Source organism: Lynx rufus, unplaced genomic scaffold (genome assembly GCF_022079265.1).
Source record: "Lynx rufus isolate CCGP_SWC_20201006 ecotype Redwood Valley unplaced genomic scaffold, mLynRuf1.p SCAF_4, whole genome shotgun sequence".
Taxonomy (NCBI): domain Eukaryota; kingdom Metazoa; phylum Chordata; class Mammalia; order Carnivora; family Felidae; genus Lynx; species Lynx rufus.
In genome coordinates, this window is record NW_025814856.1 from 158804986 (window position 1) to 158820893 (window position 15908).

A 15908-nucleotide genomic window follows, 5' to 3' on the forward strand; every position below is an offset into this window, starting at 1 on the left:
CACAACTCAAAGAACTACCTTGTCTGAACTTCCAGTATGTTCTTTCAAAAAGCTGCACATGGATAAATGATGGTACATTTAGATACATCCACACAATATTGTACTAACCAGTCATAACAAAGGTATGAGGATGATTTCTATTGCTGAATATGGTTTTCAAAATATATTATTAGGTGAAAAAAGGAGATTGAGACAGATGTATACACTATGCCAAATTTCATATAAAAACGGGGAAGTGAGAAAATGTGTACAGATCTGCCTTGTTTTGCCTTTTTTTTTTGCAATAATCTAGAAGATTCTGAAGGAGGGTAGTGGTGGTGAGGGAGACTGGAATAAACACAAGACCTCTCCTGAGGTTATCTTTTTATCAAGCTTTGCCTTTGGACTACGTAACTGTTGTAAAATATTTAAATAATTAAAAGATAAAGTCTTATAACTTCAAATGAACTACAACAAATGAGCCTAAGAGTATATTAAATTAGTAGCATAACCACAGGAAGAAAAATATTTAATATTTAAAGTGAGAAATTTTAGATACAGTGCTCTGACTGGGATATAATTTAAAGACAGACCTACAAAGAAATCTTAAATTTCGCTCACTAGGTGCACTATTAATAGTAATGTGGGAACTATAAATTTGAAACTAGCTACTATATATCATAGTATAATACAAGCATGACATTTCAAGCCAGGATTATGAGGGGATTAAAGAAATAAAAATATAAAGTAAAAGCAGTTTAAAAACTATGTGTTAAAACTGAATTCAAAATATCAAAGTGACCTCGTGATTTATACTATACACACATACACATACCTTTTTGTGTGTGTTTTTTTTAATGTGTATTTTTTGTTTTGAGAGAGAGAAAGGACACAAGACGGGAGGGGTAGAGATATAGAATCCCAAGTAAGTTCCACACTGTCAGTGCAGAGCCTAATGCGGGGCTCAAACCCACGAACTGGGAGATCATGACCTGAGCTGAAATCAAGGGCTGATACTTAACCAACTGAGCTATCCAGGTGCCCCTTTTTGTTCTAGTTCTGTTCACTGAAGAAGTCTAACCACAGTAGCAATGGGCACACATATGACCTAGATCCTGGTTTCTGAATATCATCCCCCATGCTGAAGTCTTTACCATAATGTGATAGGACATTTGCAACTTACTTTCAAATAGTTACCAAAAGAAAAAAAAAGAAAAGAGTCTATACACAGAGTATACATGCTAAGATGCTTAAAAATTTAAAAATAGTTGGAATATGTTCATCATACTAGTCTTTCAAATTCTCTGTAAATAGGACTATTTCCATAATAAAAAAAAAGTTGACTGAGGAGAAAAATAAAGCTATGCAGGTGATTTCAGTGCGTATTCCTCATTGAGCCACTCTCGATACACAGAAAATGCTTGAGGATGGTTACTTCTCCTTCATTCTTTTGGAGACCTCAATATGGATTCAATGACATTCAGGGAGTAGGCACGGATTCTAACAGAGAGCTCTAAAGCAAATGGCACACAAGTAGGATTCAGAAAATTCCTAGACTATTCATGGAGGTACCACAGAACTCGATATTGTTCTATGCGTAGTTTCCTCATCTGAGAAGCAGAAACAATGAATGTGAGCGTTCTGCTTACAAGGACTGCTGGAGAGTCAAGTAAGCATGAAGACGGTATCTCATAAATGTAAAGGGCAGTATAACTCTACAGATATATTTTATTTTTTTAATGTTTTACTTATTTTGGGGGGGGGCAGAGAGAGAGGGAGACAAAGAACCCAAAGCAGGCTCTAGGCTCCAAGCTGTCGAGCCTGATGTGGGGCTCGAACCCACAAACCATGAAATCATGACCTGAACCAAAGTCGGACTCTTAACTGACTAGAGCCATCCAGACTCCCCTATAGATATTAAAATATAATTTTCCAAACTTCCAGGATCAGAGGCTATTTTATGAGTCACACATGGCTCCCAAGAGATTTCAGTGGTATAGTAACCGTCAGTATGTCTTCGATACTTAGATTATCCTAAACTACTAGGTATCACATTAGTAGTCTCAGTCTGCTTCAGAAGGCAATATGGGATTGGGCCATCTTTAGTCTTATTCTCTGTCAAGTTTAACCCTCTCTCTCAGTCTATAGATCATCGTAGGTTACACTCTGCTTTGCTAACTTGGTTCCTAACTCTGATGCATTTTTATATATATCACTTAAACCATTCCATACGTATCTAAGTCAAATGTAATTCTGGTCATGACAAAGTTATGAACAACTAAGTGGAGCTTTTAAAAGACAAAGGTTTATATAGGACAGGGTTTTTCAAAAGGAGAGGGAGGGAAGGAGGCGAGGAGAGAGAGGGGGAGAGAGAGAGACAGAGAGAGGGAGGGAGGGAGGGAGGAAAAAAAATAGAAAAGAAATCCCGGTCAGTTGACCCGAGAGACAGAATACTTACTTTCCTCCCTCTCAGTAAGACAGGTTTACAAGTGCTGAGATTTTTGATGTGTGTCTATGCATGCACGTAGATGTTACATGCAGTGTGTGTGTGTGTGTGTGTGTGTGTGTGTGTGTGTGCGCGCGCGCGCACGTGCGTGCGTTTGTGTAAGAGGGCAAGGGACCTTACACCATTCCGTGGAAGAGGGCAAGGGACCTTACACCATTCCATGGAAGACCTTTGTAAGATCCAGGATGAATGTGCAATTTAAATAAGTCCCCTCAAATCCCAGCCCTCCTAGCTGAACTTTATTTGGAAACGTTTCCCACTTTTTCTTCACTTTCAGTTTTGATCACTTTTGGAACAAAGGAGATCAAAATGCTCCCAAATTCAGGGGGAAAAAAGCCTTAATGGGATAAGAAGTAATACAACCCAGCTGGAGCTGTACGAAGCCCTTTATATAGAAACTTTCACTCGTGCCAATCTTCCTCCCAGAGGCTCATTTCATTTCCCTGCTGGTAACACTCAAATCGCTTCACAGTTCATTGATACCGCATTGGCAACCTTTTGTTTTCAATCAAAGGAAGATGCTGAAGCAATGCTCAATTGAACTAAGTATACATGACACAATGTACTCGTGTCCTTGCCACAGAGGACCGTGGAAGGGGAGATAAAGGAAACCAGGACACCTTGCGTCCAATATTCCATTACTTTACCTACAATTGGATTATGATAAATTACGATGACAGAGCTCAGACAAACGCTGATGCGGTCTTTTCTATTGTTTTACCCACACACGGCACCCTTATGGATTGCATCAAGTCTCCAAAAATGATTCTCTGTCACCCATGGTTGAAAATGAAAAGGCCAATGTTCAAATAAGTTTTTAAACAGTTTCCCCAGAGACTGAATTTGCTATTTCCTCCCGTGCTCCTTTGGAATCACCGAGGGATCAACCGTAGGTTTTTGCTGATGGGCATCTTTCTATAACCCCCTCCCCCCCACTCCCCAGAGTGAAACACTACTCTAAGGTCAAAGAACTTGTAAGCTGTATGGGCATCAGGCTGTTACTTCATGCCTTTCCCTTTGAGACTTCACCGTATATCCAGGTTGCCTTGAAACCTACCACCCCTGCCACCATCATCCTCATCCATTTGCTCAAGGGTAGAAATGCACCTGTAGCCTCTCCAAGCATCAATCATTCCCCCAAATGAGCTTTCAACCAACTAGGAAGAAAGTACATGTCAATAGGGAAATAAGTGGACTCAGTCACAGCCTGGGATGCCCAGCCACGTGTATTTCACAAGAGGAGGGGATTATGAATACTGTTGATAATGGGAGTGGCACATTTCTATGTATTTGGATTTGGCTAGCATCAGATGAACTAGGTGTGATCATTATTTCTTCCTGGATCATAAAAATGCAATTGTAAATTTTTTAAGGTTTAGAAAATGAGAGAAGTTATAACTTAGTAAATTTTGTTTTATGGATAGACTGTTTAGGGCCTGTAGGAGAAAAAAAGTCTTTAAAAAGAAATGAAGGGGCGCCTGGGTGGCGCAGTCGGTTAAGCGTCCAACTTCAGCCAGGTCACGATCTCGTGCTCCGTGAGTTCGAGCCCCGCGTCGGGCTCTGGGCTGATGGCTCAGAGCCTGGAGCCTGTTTCCGATTCTGTGTCTCCCTCTCTCTCTGCCCCTCCCCCATTCATGCTCTGTCTCTCTCTGTCCCAAAAATAAATAAACGTTGAAAAAAAAAAAAGAAATGAAAATGACCCAGATGAGGGGAGTGCATGAAGGCTTACTTGGAAATTCTGTGTAGGAGTCAGAAAATTTGAGTAGGGCTTTAAGTGAGTGACTTAAACATCATGTTTGGCACAGGAAAACAGTGGTTGTGGTCAGTTTCCCTAGGCTGTATAACACTGAGAAGACGACAGACCAGAAAGAGGGACACTGATAAGTCAAACTCAAAGCTTCCTACTTGGGCTCAGACCAAGGTGCCCACACAGAGGAGGAAGGGAAGGGCGCCCCAAGACTGCAGAGCTGGGGACGGGCCAGGAAGAGAAGACGGACCTGAAATAGGTTGAAAAGTACTTCGCCAGCACAGAGTGATACAATCAGGGTCCGTCAATGTGCCAGCCATCTTATACAGCATGGTGGCTGCACCTGGGCTCATACCTGGAAACAAACGTATCATCCCCAACATGCACGTTCTGGTTTTGTTTAACTTGGAAAAGGCCTCACGAGAATAATTTTATAAGCCATCATTAGTCCCCCAAATGCAACTGCTCTGAGTGAACAGTGAAGAAGGGTAAAAACACAAGAGCAATGTGTTTCTACCTCCCTTCCTTCCCACTTAGTAGTCAACTCATGGTAATCTGGCTGCTACCTCTATTTTGCCACGAAACCTGCCTGATTAAGTTTCTTCTCGGCTGTCAAACTTATTATTACATCTTTTATATTCTCAACACCTTAGGTGGTCATTCCCTTGTCTCTTGAAACTCTAAACTACCTTGGTCTCAATGATATGACTCTTTCAATTCTCCTCTTGCTTTTCTTGTAAGGTATTCTGTCTCTTCTCTAGGGCTCTGTCATGGCTCTTTTCACTCCATACCTTCTTCCAGGGTGTAAAGGTCCACTCCTGACTTTTTAGTTACCATGAATATGTTGATGATTCTCAAGGTGTATCACTAGGCCAGGCTATATGTATGTGTGTGTGTGTATTTGTATAAATTGAGTAGAATCATATGTGTGTGTGTATGTGTGTGTACACACACATACACACACACAGAGGGAGAGGGAGGGAGGATGAAAGAATTGCCTAAAGGGAGATATATTTTATAGATATCGATGTATCTATATCGAGGCACTTCTACACAGTTTCAAAGACAGATCAATCTCTTTATGTCCCCACGTCGGCTGACCAGCTTCCCATCTTCACCTGTTCTTCTCATAGTCTCAATTTCAAAGAAAGACAGCAACCAGTTGCCTAATCCAGAATCCTAGTCATTACATTGATTCCTCCCTCTGTGTTCCTCCAAAGAAGGCTTTGGGCCACACATCCCAAGAAACTCCATCAGCAAAGTAAGGTTGATTTATGCACTGTGTCTGTTTTGGATTTCAGAGTTGAATGACCTCCATCCCTTCCCTAACCGACTTATCCTCCATATTGCTACCAAACTAAACTTTCTAACTGGCAATCTAATGCCATTCCCCTAAGAAAAACGCTTAATATTCTGAGCTATGCCATCGATATAAAGAGCATCTTCTTGAGAATGCAAACAAGTCCCTCGTGGTCTACGCCTTTCTTACCTCTAGCTGCATCTCGAATGGCTCCCCAGGACCCAGCAACGCGGTGTTCCCCCAAATGTGCCAAATTCTCTCAGGCTGCCTTGCACGTGACAGTAATCCCTTTATTCATCTCTTTGCCTACCTCTCCATCAGATGTTACCTCCGCTGGAAAACCATCTACATGATCAACTTGTCCCCAACCTGTCCCCAATCTGGATGAGACGCTTTTTCCATGTCGTCCCCACAGCAGTGTTTTGTTGTTTTGTTTTGTTTTTTTTTTCAATTAAAAAAAATTTTTTTGGAGGGGGAGGGCAGAAAGAGATGAGAATCTTAAGAAGGCTGCATGCCTAGTGCAGAGCCCGATGCAGGGCTTGATGTCACTACCGTGAGGTCACAACCTGAGCCGAAATCAAGAGTTGGATGCTTAAACAACTGAGCCACCCAGGCATTTCACTTTTTTTTTTTTTTAACTCAGTGTTTTCTCCTAACAGATTTCTGAATCTTGCAATTTATACTGCTGGCTTTTCTGCTGAACCGTGAGCAGCAGAACAGAAGCAAGGGGTTTTAATTCCACACTGTCGGTGCCCACCACAGTGTCCACTACCTAATGGTGTTTGAAGAATGTTTGCTGTTGAAATATTCTATGCTACAAATCAACAAAACAGAGCACAACACCTACGAAATAAACTCGTTATGAATGTGTGGTTTAACTCCTCAGTTACATAAAATAAGCTTAACTAAACAGGGATAAAACCAGAGGAAATATTTCTATGGCAATCTAAAGAGGACATTAGGGCATTCAGAAAAATGAGAACTGTATAGCTCTAGAATTTTTTTGTCTTAGTGCACATTAAAATGTCATGTTTTTGTAATGACATAATAAGGCTAACCCAGCGTTCTGAACGGGATCGGTTTTTGATTTATAATTTTAAACGATGTGGAGGGGCAGAAGAAAAGCACACAGAGGAGAAGAGAAGAGAAGGAGAGAATGGGCCCTAGAAAGCCAGGCAAGGTCTGAAGCGAGGGAAAAGAGGAGGATGCTCCGGGAAGATGTGTGTCTCTGCTTTCCACGTGGAGAAGGTGCCGCCTGCCACAGCAGAGCAGACAAGCCAGGGAAAACGAGTGAGTAATGCAAGGACACGGTTCGAAGGTATCGAGTGTTTAGGTCAGACTCTGAGTGGCAGAACTTTCCCGGAAAAGCAAGCTTAGGTGGGCGGAAGGCAGAGGAAGGAACGGGTGTTGGCAATTTGCCTTATGGAAGAGGAACTAGAGGGCTCAGTGTGGCAGCCCGTCCGTAGAAAGGAAATGCCTGGTGGCCCTTTTCAGACCACTGCTGCCTGAGATGCATTTTTAGGATCATTTTTCCTTCAAAGAAACGCTGTGTATGACCTTGAGCAAATCACTTAAAGTCCTTGCAATTACTCATCCATAAAACGATCTTTATGGTTTTATACTATTTACGCTAATATTTAACAGTTCTATGCTACCATATAGTTTATATTCTGAGAATCACTTCTCTGGTGATGACACTGATGAGATGATCCTGGACACGTGTACATGTGGGTGGACAGCCCACACCCTCAAGTCCTCAGCAGAAACCACCATGCACGGCAAAGTCACATCACGGATATCCAGCTTCCATCAGACACTTAACATATTTCTATCCTATTCATTACCAGCACTGCAAACGTCTAATGTGTAAAATGTCAGAAATTTAAACAGCAAGTGATTGTTCTAGTGGGAGAAAAAACAAGCAGCAGTAAACATGACGGAGATCGTGAAGAAGAAATATTTACAACATATTTAGAAGTCGGCTCTGTAACACCATTCCCCGGCATCAGATACTGGAATCCTGACTAGGAATCACCGAACAAGGTTTAGGATAATGTATAAGGCACGCCTTATTAACTCTTGGACATCTCATTTCTTGGTCATAAATCCTATTAACTTGTATTACCAACTGCCATAAAACTTGCAGATAAAAGATAATTTATGCTCAGTGTACAGAAGCTAATGTTTCTGTACTCCTGAGAAGCACAGGACCAGAAAATGAGAAAGTATGTATGAGAAACCCGGAACCATCCACACTGCATGGTTAGCATGACAAAGATGGCCGGGAGCACCCAACTGTCTTCATAAGGAATATAGTCTCGCTAGTAATTGGTATCAGTGGTGTTTCATGTAGAAAATGTCTCTCACTGATTTCATAAAACCTTCTGCTCGTAAAAGGTCGTGATGCCTTATTAAGAAGATATTTTTGGAAGTAAAAGAGGAACGCTTACTTTTAAGGGAGGAGCCATTATGCATTCTATTTTTAATTTTCTATTCAAAAACTGGCAGACTGAACATTCCTTCAAAGTAAATGCTCCCTACTGAGGCTTTCACTCATGATGACACTTTGACCCACAGCAAGTGAGGTATGTCAAAACCTAATATAAAAGACATTATATGTTTAAAAATCAACCAGCTAAAAAATTTCAAACATTTGCCCATATATATAAATATCTACATAAAGATCTGGAACTACACTATTGTCTCCTTGTTTTAAAATTCAATTTGTAGTAAGCAAAATGAGTCAGAGAAAGGGGACTCAAAAGAGAATGCAGACCAAAGACTTCAGGCTGGACCAACCCCGACAACCCTAAGGCAAGTGCTCCTGGACACACAGGTCAGCCCCTAAAAACCATGAATGAAGGATGCTTACTTATTTATGTAACAGTCTCGAGAGTCTCACACGTAGATTATTACAGAAATGCTAAGATGATTTGAGGGTTGGGGTGGCTTTTTAATAAAGATCAAAAAAGGCATGTTTCAGTCCCATGGTCTCGGGCTATCCTAGCCACTTAACAGACACAGATGAGGGGCACCTGGGGGGCTCAGGCAGTTAAGCGTCTGACTTAGGCTCAGGGAATGATCTCAAGGTTCAGGAGTTCAAGCCCCACATTGGGCTCTGTGCTCACAGCTCAGAGCCTGGAGCCTGCTTCGGATTCTGTGTCCCATTCTCTCTCTCTCTCTGCCCTTCCCCCACCCACACTCAGTCACTCTCTCTCAAAAACAGACATTAAAAAAAACCACACAGATGAGTTCTCTTAGCCTGGCACAGCACCAAAACAAGTATCAAAAAAAAAAAAAAAAAAAAACAGTTCCCATGTCTCATGTCTCCTATTATCTTTAATGTCAGACAATCTATAGTTATAGAATCAATTCTAGAAAACAATGCTCTGAAAAATAATACTCATAATAATTAACACATTGAATTTTTACCATTTCTGTTTTTTTTTTTTTTTTTTCTTCAACGTTTATTTATTTTTGGGACAGAGAGAGACACAGCATGAACGGGGGAGGGGCAGAGAGAGAGGGAGACACAGAATCGGAAACAGGCTCCAGGCTCTGAGCCATCAGCCCAGAGCCCGACGCGGGGCTCGAACTCCCGGACCGCGAGATCGTGACCTGGCTGAAGTCGGACGCTTAACCGACTGCGCCACCCAGGCGCCCCGAATTTTTACCATTTCTGATGTATTTTAGCAAAGCTCAAAGGTAATCTTACTTAATCTTCTTAAATGATAAAAATTCTTGTTGTATGTAGATTTTGTCATACTTGAAGAAAATTCAGTTATTTTTAATATAGGGGTACAAGGTGGGATATACCCTTAAAGTGTACCTCAAATTTATCTTACTGAAAATAATGTTGTGGATAATACACACACACACACACACACACACACACACACACATATATACATACATCAACTGGCCACTCAGTAAAACACTGTTTACAGATAATCACCAGCCTATGAACTGTAACTTGTTGTAAGAGTTCACTATTTGTTGGGGTGCCTGGGTGGCTCAGTCGGTTAAGCATCCGACTTTGGCTCAGGTCACGATCTCACAGTTCTTGAGTTCAAGCCCCACGATGGGCTCTGTGCTGACAGCTCAGAGCCCAGAGCCTGGTTCAATTCTGTTTCTCTCTCTCTCTCTGCCCCTGCCCCCCAACCCCACTGCTCACGCTCTCTCTCTCTCTCAAAAATAGGTAAACATTAAAAAAGAAAGTTTTTAAAAAGAGCTCGCTATTTGCATGTTAGTCCACTAGCCCCAAGAAAGAAGAAATGTAATGTAGTAGAAAGCATAGAGTCCTATCTGTCCTGCTTTCCTTGTGGTATTGTTATGAAGCTCAAATTAGATGCTTCTTGTAAAAGCCCCAAAGTTAACTTCCTTTTCAAAAACAGCTATTTGTTGACTTTCAATTAAAAAAATACATTAAAAAAATTTTAACCATTCTTTATTTGGCACTGAAGCATACCGGATTGATTTTCTTGGGCCCTAGTTCCACAATATTTGAAAACAGTTTCAATTTCAAGTTATGAGGTTTCTTCTGTCCATCGTGATGATGATTATGATCAATCCTGTTAACGAACAGTAACTGTAGACATCGTTTAATTTCTTTTAATGTTTATTTATTTTTGAGACAGAGAGAGACAGAGCATGAACAGGGGAGGGTCAGAGAAAGAGGGAGACACAGAATCCAAAGCAGGCTCCAGGCTCTGAGCTGTCAGCACAGAGCCCGACGTGGGGCTCAAACTCACAGACTGTGAGATCATGACCTGAGCTGAAGTTGGTTAAGTAACCGACGGAGCCACCGAGGCGCCCCGAGTTTTTAAATTTTTTTAAATGTTTATTTAGTTTTGAAAGAGAGAGAGAGAAAGAGACAGAGCTCAAGTCAGGGAGGGATCACGGATACAATATATATACAATATATACAATACAACATAAGATTGTTCATATCCTAAACCCTCAAACACACTCATTTTGACTTTTGCATTTATATCACTAAATTGTCTTAGTGGTCTCTTCCTAAAAGCAACTGAAAAGCAGGAACCTAGTATGTGTCTCTGGGAAGATTTCTCTGGAACTGAGTGCCAAACAGGAGCAAAGCCAGGACTGGTAAAGCAAGAGGCGAAGTCTATGCTAAATACCGTCACCCCTCTACATGACAGGGGGTGTGATCACGCAGAGCTTTGTGCCCCACACTATGTAATAATTCCTTTCTTAGGAGAGACAAATGAGACACAATTACAATGACCAGAAAGAGAATCCAGAAGGCATTGTTTTGGGGCATGTAGGCTATACAGGTACACTTGCAATGATAATTATGTTTGGAGAACTGAGGATTCTGTTTTCATTTTATTTTATTTTTTTAATGTTTATTTATTTTTGAGAGAGAGAGTGAGAGAGACAGAGCAAAAGTGAGGAAGGGGCAGAGAGAGAGAGGGAAACACAGGATCCGAAGCAGGCTCCAGGCTCTGAGCTGTCAGCACAGAGCTCCATGTGGGGCTCAAACTCACTAACCGTGAGATCATGACCTGAGCCACAGCTGGACGTTCAACTGACTGAGCCACCCAGGTGCCCCAGGAGGATTCTGTTTTAACAACTAATCAAAGTTTAACATATCGTATAAATGAGAAAAAAATTATACTCCTAGAAATGATCTAAGGTCATGATTCCAGACTTTTCATCCCCAACTTCAGTTGCTGGCGGTTTGAGAGAGACCACGCTCTGTGCTCACAAAGCGATTCCTTTCCCTGACCACCCCCTTCCTTTCCCAGAAGGCCTTGCAGTGGGCTGGGGAGTGTCACTGTATTCCCACCAAAGGTGATATAAACATGGCCAGGCCTGGCCTTTAAAAACATGCAGTGCCACTTTCTAGCAATCTTTTCCTCCAGATGCTGCAATTTCTTCCAGCTGGCTTAGATATAAAATGGAGGAAGCCGCCGAAACCAGACCAGATACTCCACTGATGACAAAAAAAAACTTTAAAAACTCAATCTCAGTTAAACCTCTGAGATTGGGAGTTAATTATTCCTGCAACACAGGCAGGGTAAGACCTGTCTTACAGAGACACTATGATAAATTAGCATCCTGACCAACTTAAAGCAATAGAAAGTGCTAGAAAAAAATTAAAAAGAATCTTTTAAAATGCATCAAACATCTGTGTTTTTTTTCTTTTGTTTTAAGAATACTCAGAAGCCAAAAACTAAGGTTGGACTGAACACCACATCTAACTTTCACCTCTGAAATACTTGGTGTTTACCAAAGCAGATGAACTTGAGCTTTGGTTTCCAAGACATCCAAGTACAGAAAGTCATCAGGAGACAAAGCCCAAGGCCTCTCCAAGGTGTGAGTGCAGGACAGTGCACCAGATAAGGCAGAGACTCTCAGTGTAAGATGAATATAAATAACACTTCCACTGGACCGCCAGGAAAACCCTGACCAAACCCAGGCACCCTGTAGCTGAGAAGAGGGAGCAAGTCTCCCATGAGCACCTGTAACCGGAAGTCAAACTCGGGACATACTGCCTTCAGAATTCACACCACCTAGATGGTCAAAAAGTCTCCAGCAAGATGTCCTGAGTTGTTAATGCCTGTGAATAACTGGGTTGGGAGTCTGCTCTAAACTCCCCCTTGGACTCACTTTTAACTCACACTTCAAACAATTCCCACAGGTAAAGTTCCCAGAAATATAAGGTCATCGCCAAAATTCACAACACACAGAAGGAATCGAGTTGACAAAATATAGAAGCAAAAATGAATACAAAAGACAGCGGGCTTACAAAGAACTACAGGTACTGGAATTATTCTTGACCATAAAATAAGTATGACAATTATGTTTTAAGAAAGAATCTTGAAACAGTGACGAGAGGACAGGCATACAAGAAAGAAGAATCATGGCAGGAATTTTAAACACCGTGGATGGTTTTAGCAGCAAAACAGACACGGCTGAAGCAGAAGGGTGATGTGGAACACAGGTGATGAGCTTCCGAGTGAAGCCCAGAGAGGTTACGGCACAGAAGATATGAAAGAGAAGTGCTGAGATGGACATGATACAATTAGAGCATCTCAGGTACAGTTAAGCAGAGTTACAGAGGAAGGGAGAAGGAGAACAGGGCAGAGACAATATTGAAAAAATAATGGCTGAGAGTTTCCCAAACGGATGACAGACAGCATCTGCAGAGGGCGGAAATCCAAGGAATCTCAAGCTGAACGCATTTTAGGAAGTCCAAAATTACACACATTCCACTGATAGCAGGGAATACCAGAAACACTGAGAAGCTCTTAAGAGCAAAAGTCATTTTTCAGATATGATTTTTTTCTACCAGTTAATCTTCCAATTTTATTTTTTAGTTTGCTTTTTAATTTTAGTACAGCGTCAACTAACTTGTAATCTATTAACTAGAATATCTACATAGAGCCAAGTTACAGTTGACTACTTAAGCAATCAAATCATCAATATAGTATATATAATGTAATAAAGCTCAATGATTCACAATGGTAGAAACTTTAACCCTTCAGAAACTGTTAGGAAATTATAGGTATTTAACAAATACACAATTCGAAATCTAAGAGGCATATCTGCTCACGTCATACCACTAAGTGAAATCTATTAATGACATCCCATAACCTCTAGCGAAAAAGTCCACACTCCACTGTGTGGAATTCAAGGCTCTTCACAATCAAAGTCGTTTTTAGTCTTATCTTCTAGCATCTTCCACACTGCTGTGCAGAATTACCTGCAGATCCTACAATGTACCTTATGCCTCCACCTTTCTTTAGTGTCTCCTTTCTGCCTTAAATGACTTTCTCATCATCTCCCATAGCAAACATCCACTCATCCTGGAGGATTCTGCTGCACTGTAACCTCAGGAGAAAGTATGTTCCACGAAAACAAGGGATTTTTGTCTCTTTAGTTGGCTTCTGTATCCCTGGTAAGTGCCTGGCACATAGCAGGTACCCAATAAGTATTTGTTGAGTTAACGGAGTGAATAAAATGTTGAGTGCCCCTGGGTGGACTTCCCTTACTGCACGTATGATCAAATTATATAATCTTTCATCTTCGTGCTTTACATCTTATGTTTTTATTAATGACGTCTTCACTGGACATGTGCTAGAGAGCAAAGATCATGTCAGTATTTTCTTTGAATCCTCAACTGTCTAGCACTGCAATAAACAGGCACTCCAGGGGCGCCTGCGTGGCTCCGTCGGTTGAGCGTCTGACTTCAGCTCAGGTCATGATCTCACAGTTTATGGGTTCGAGCCCCGCATCAGGCTCTGTGCTGACAGCTCAGAGCCCGGAGCCTGCTTCAGATTCTGTGTCTCCCTCTCTCTTTCTCTGCCCCTCCCCTGCTTGTGCTCTGTCTCTGTCGGTCTCTCGAAAATAAATGTTAAAAAAAAGATTAAAAAAAAAGAGCAGGCACTTCATAAACTGTTCGTTGACTAAATCCATGGAGAGTATGGAGTTTGAAAACTGAATTCTTCAGCTCCCTTTCCACACCTCTTAGGAAGTTTTCCAGAAAACAACAAAGCTAGGCAATACAAAGAGCCAGAAAAAAAAATGCAAAGCTGGCTGACCAGCAGGGAGTGTGCCTGATACCCACTATATTAACCAAACAACAATTTCTAGGTAACAGCACGCTGCAGAGGGAGACTGGCAGATGGGGCCGGAGCAACGCTGTAAGCAGCACATGACAGTGAGAGGCAAGGAAGAACAACTGTCCACTCTTTTAAAAACGTTACCAAACGATTACTTTTCTAGAGGAGCCCACTGATCAACCTTATAAAACTGGTTTATTTAATAAGGATTCTGTTCTCAGCACTGGATCGATAGAAAATTTCCATGATATTCATCAGGGGAAGTGAATGACATTGATCATTAGAAATGTATTCTGAAGCAGTGAAATTAATAAGCAGGCAACTTATGAAGAGTAAAAGCTAAAAATTTTTTTTTTTAGTGCTTAACAAAATCAAATCCAGTTTCCAGTTATAACGACAGCACTGAAAATATATGAGAATTCCGTTTGAAATATTTGCCAAGCTTTGGGCTTCCTCTGTTGAGACGTTTCTCAAGTGGCATTCACATTCAGCTGCTCAAAATGCAAAAGGGCTAAATTTAATTCTTAGTCAATTTAATTAAAAGTAATGCGATTTTTTTTTTCGGGGCATGATAAAATGAAGCAAACATGGTCAACTTCCCTCAGGTGTCAAATTCAAAGACACACGCTAGGCTCATGTTTCGTTCTAGTCTACTCAAATGTTAGAAGTTTTATGGAAGCAATGTGCTGACATTATACTTATTCTTCACTTACTGGTTGGAGCAGGTAGATGAGAGATTCCTCTTGGATTATTATAATCGGCACAGGAGTGATGCAAGTAACTTGGAACAGGGTGCTCACAGATGCCATGATCTGGTCAAAACGCCCACCGAGACCTCCCAAGGTCACAATTACATCTACCTAAGCAAGGCGAAGCAAAAGGGAGAGTCACGTATTTAAAGAGTTTTCAATAACTGAATAGTATCTAGTAACCAAAAAGAGCTCTCAATCAACTGTATTTTACTTGATAAGCCATAAAGAAATAGTAGATATCATTTCTGTTGTTCAGATGAAGGATTAAAGCTACTTGTGCATAGTCACATAATTGGTGGGTGGCGGTCCCATTTTGAGACCAACTCTTTTTAGCTTTTTCCCATCTGCCTGTTCACCCGAAACACTAGGCAGTCCTTTCTTTACAACTCTGTTCACGTGTTTCTTCCATGTGGAATCTTCTCTGGTTTCACAATTGGTGGAATCCCGTCGTGAACCTGTGGCGTCTTCCCTGGTAACACACGGCTCGTGACAGACACCACGCCTGTTTCACAGGTTTGTCACACCATTAGAATCCAAGTGTCTTGAGGATGGGTATCATCTTTTCACTGAACCTAGCAATGTTGCCTAAACTCTCAGTACTTCATTTTTACGCTCACATGGAAAAGTTGGATGGTGTTTGCCACCTGATAAGGTTGCTGTGGGGTTTGATGAAGTAATCAAAAGAATTAAGTGTAAAGCATCTAGAACCTGTTCGTGACATAGCGATTGCTTAAAAAATATTAGCTACTGGGGTGCCCGAGTGGCTCAGTCTGTTGAGTGTCCTACTCTTGATTTCGGCTCAGGTCAGAATCTCATGGTTTGTGGGATTGAGCCTCAGGTCGGTGCAGAGCCTGCTTGGGACTATCGCTCTGCTCGGCTCTTCTTTCTCACAAAAACAAACAAACAAACAAACAAACAAATGAACAAACTTTAAAAATAAATAAAAATATTAGCTACTCTTCTATTGCCTTTATCATTTTTGGTATTATTACAGTTATATTAACATTTTTGTGATTGTTACCTGTAGTTTGAT

At 41.2% G+C, this 15908-nt stretch overlaps 1 protein-coding gene across 5 annotated transcripts in view; it reads right to left on the reverse strand.

The window, feature by feature from the left end:
• Nucleotides 1-15908, reverse strand: part of TPK1 (thiamin pyrophosphokinase 1) — a 352335-nt gene that overhangs the window by 121973 nt on the left and 214454 nt on the right. For 4 of the 5 annotated variants that reach the window (XM_047095885.1, XM_047095882.1, XM_047095883.1 and 1 more), the window contains one exon: nucleotides 14837-14983. The exons of the other annotated variant lie outside the window; for it this stretch is intronic. In XM_047095885.1, the coding sequence (XP_046951841.1) occupies nucleotides 14837-14983 (147 nt within the window). The remainder of the gene's footprint in view (nucleotides 1-14836; nucleotides 14984-15908) is intronic. 5 annotated transcript variants of the gene reach the window in all.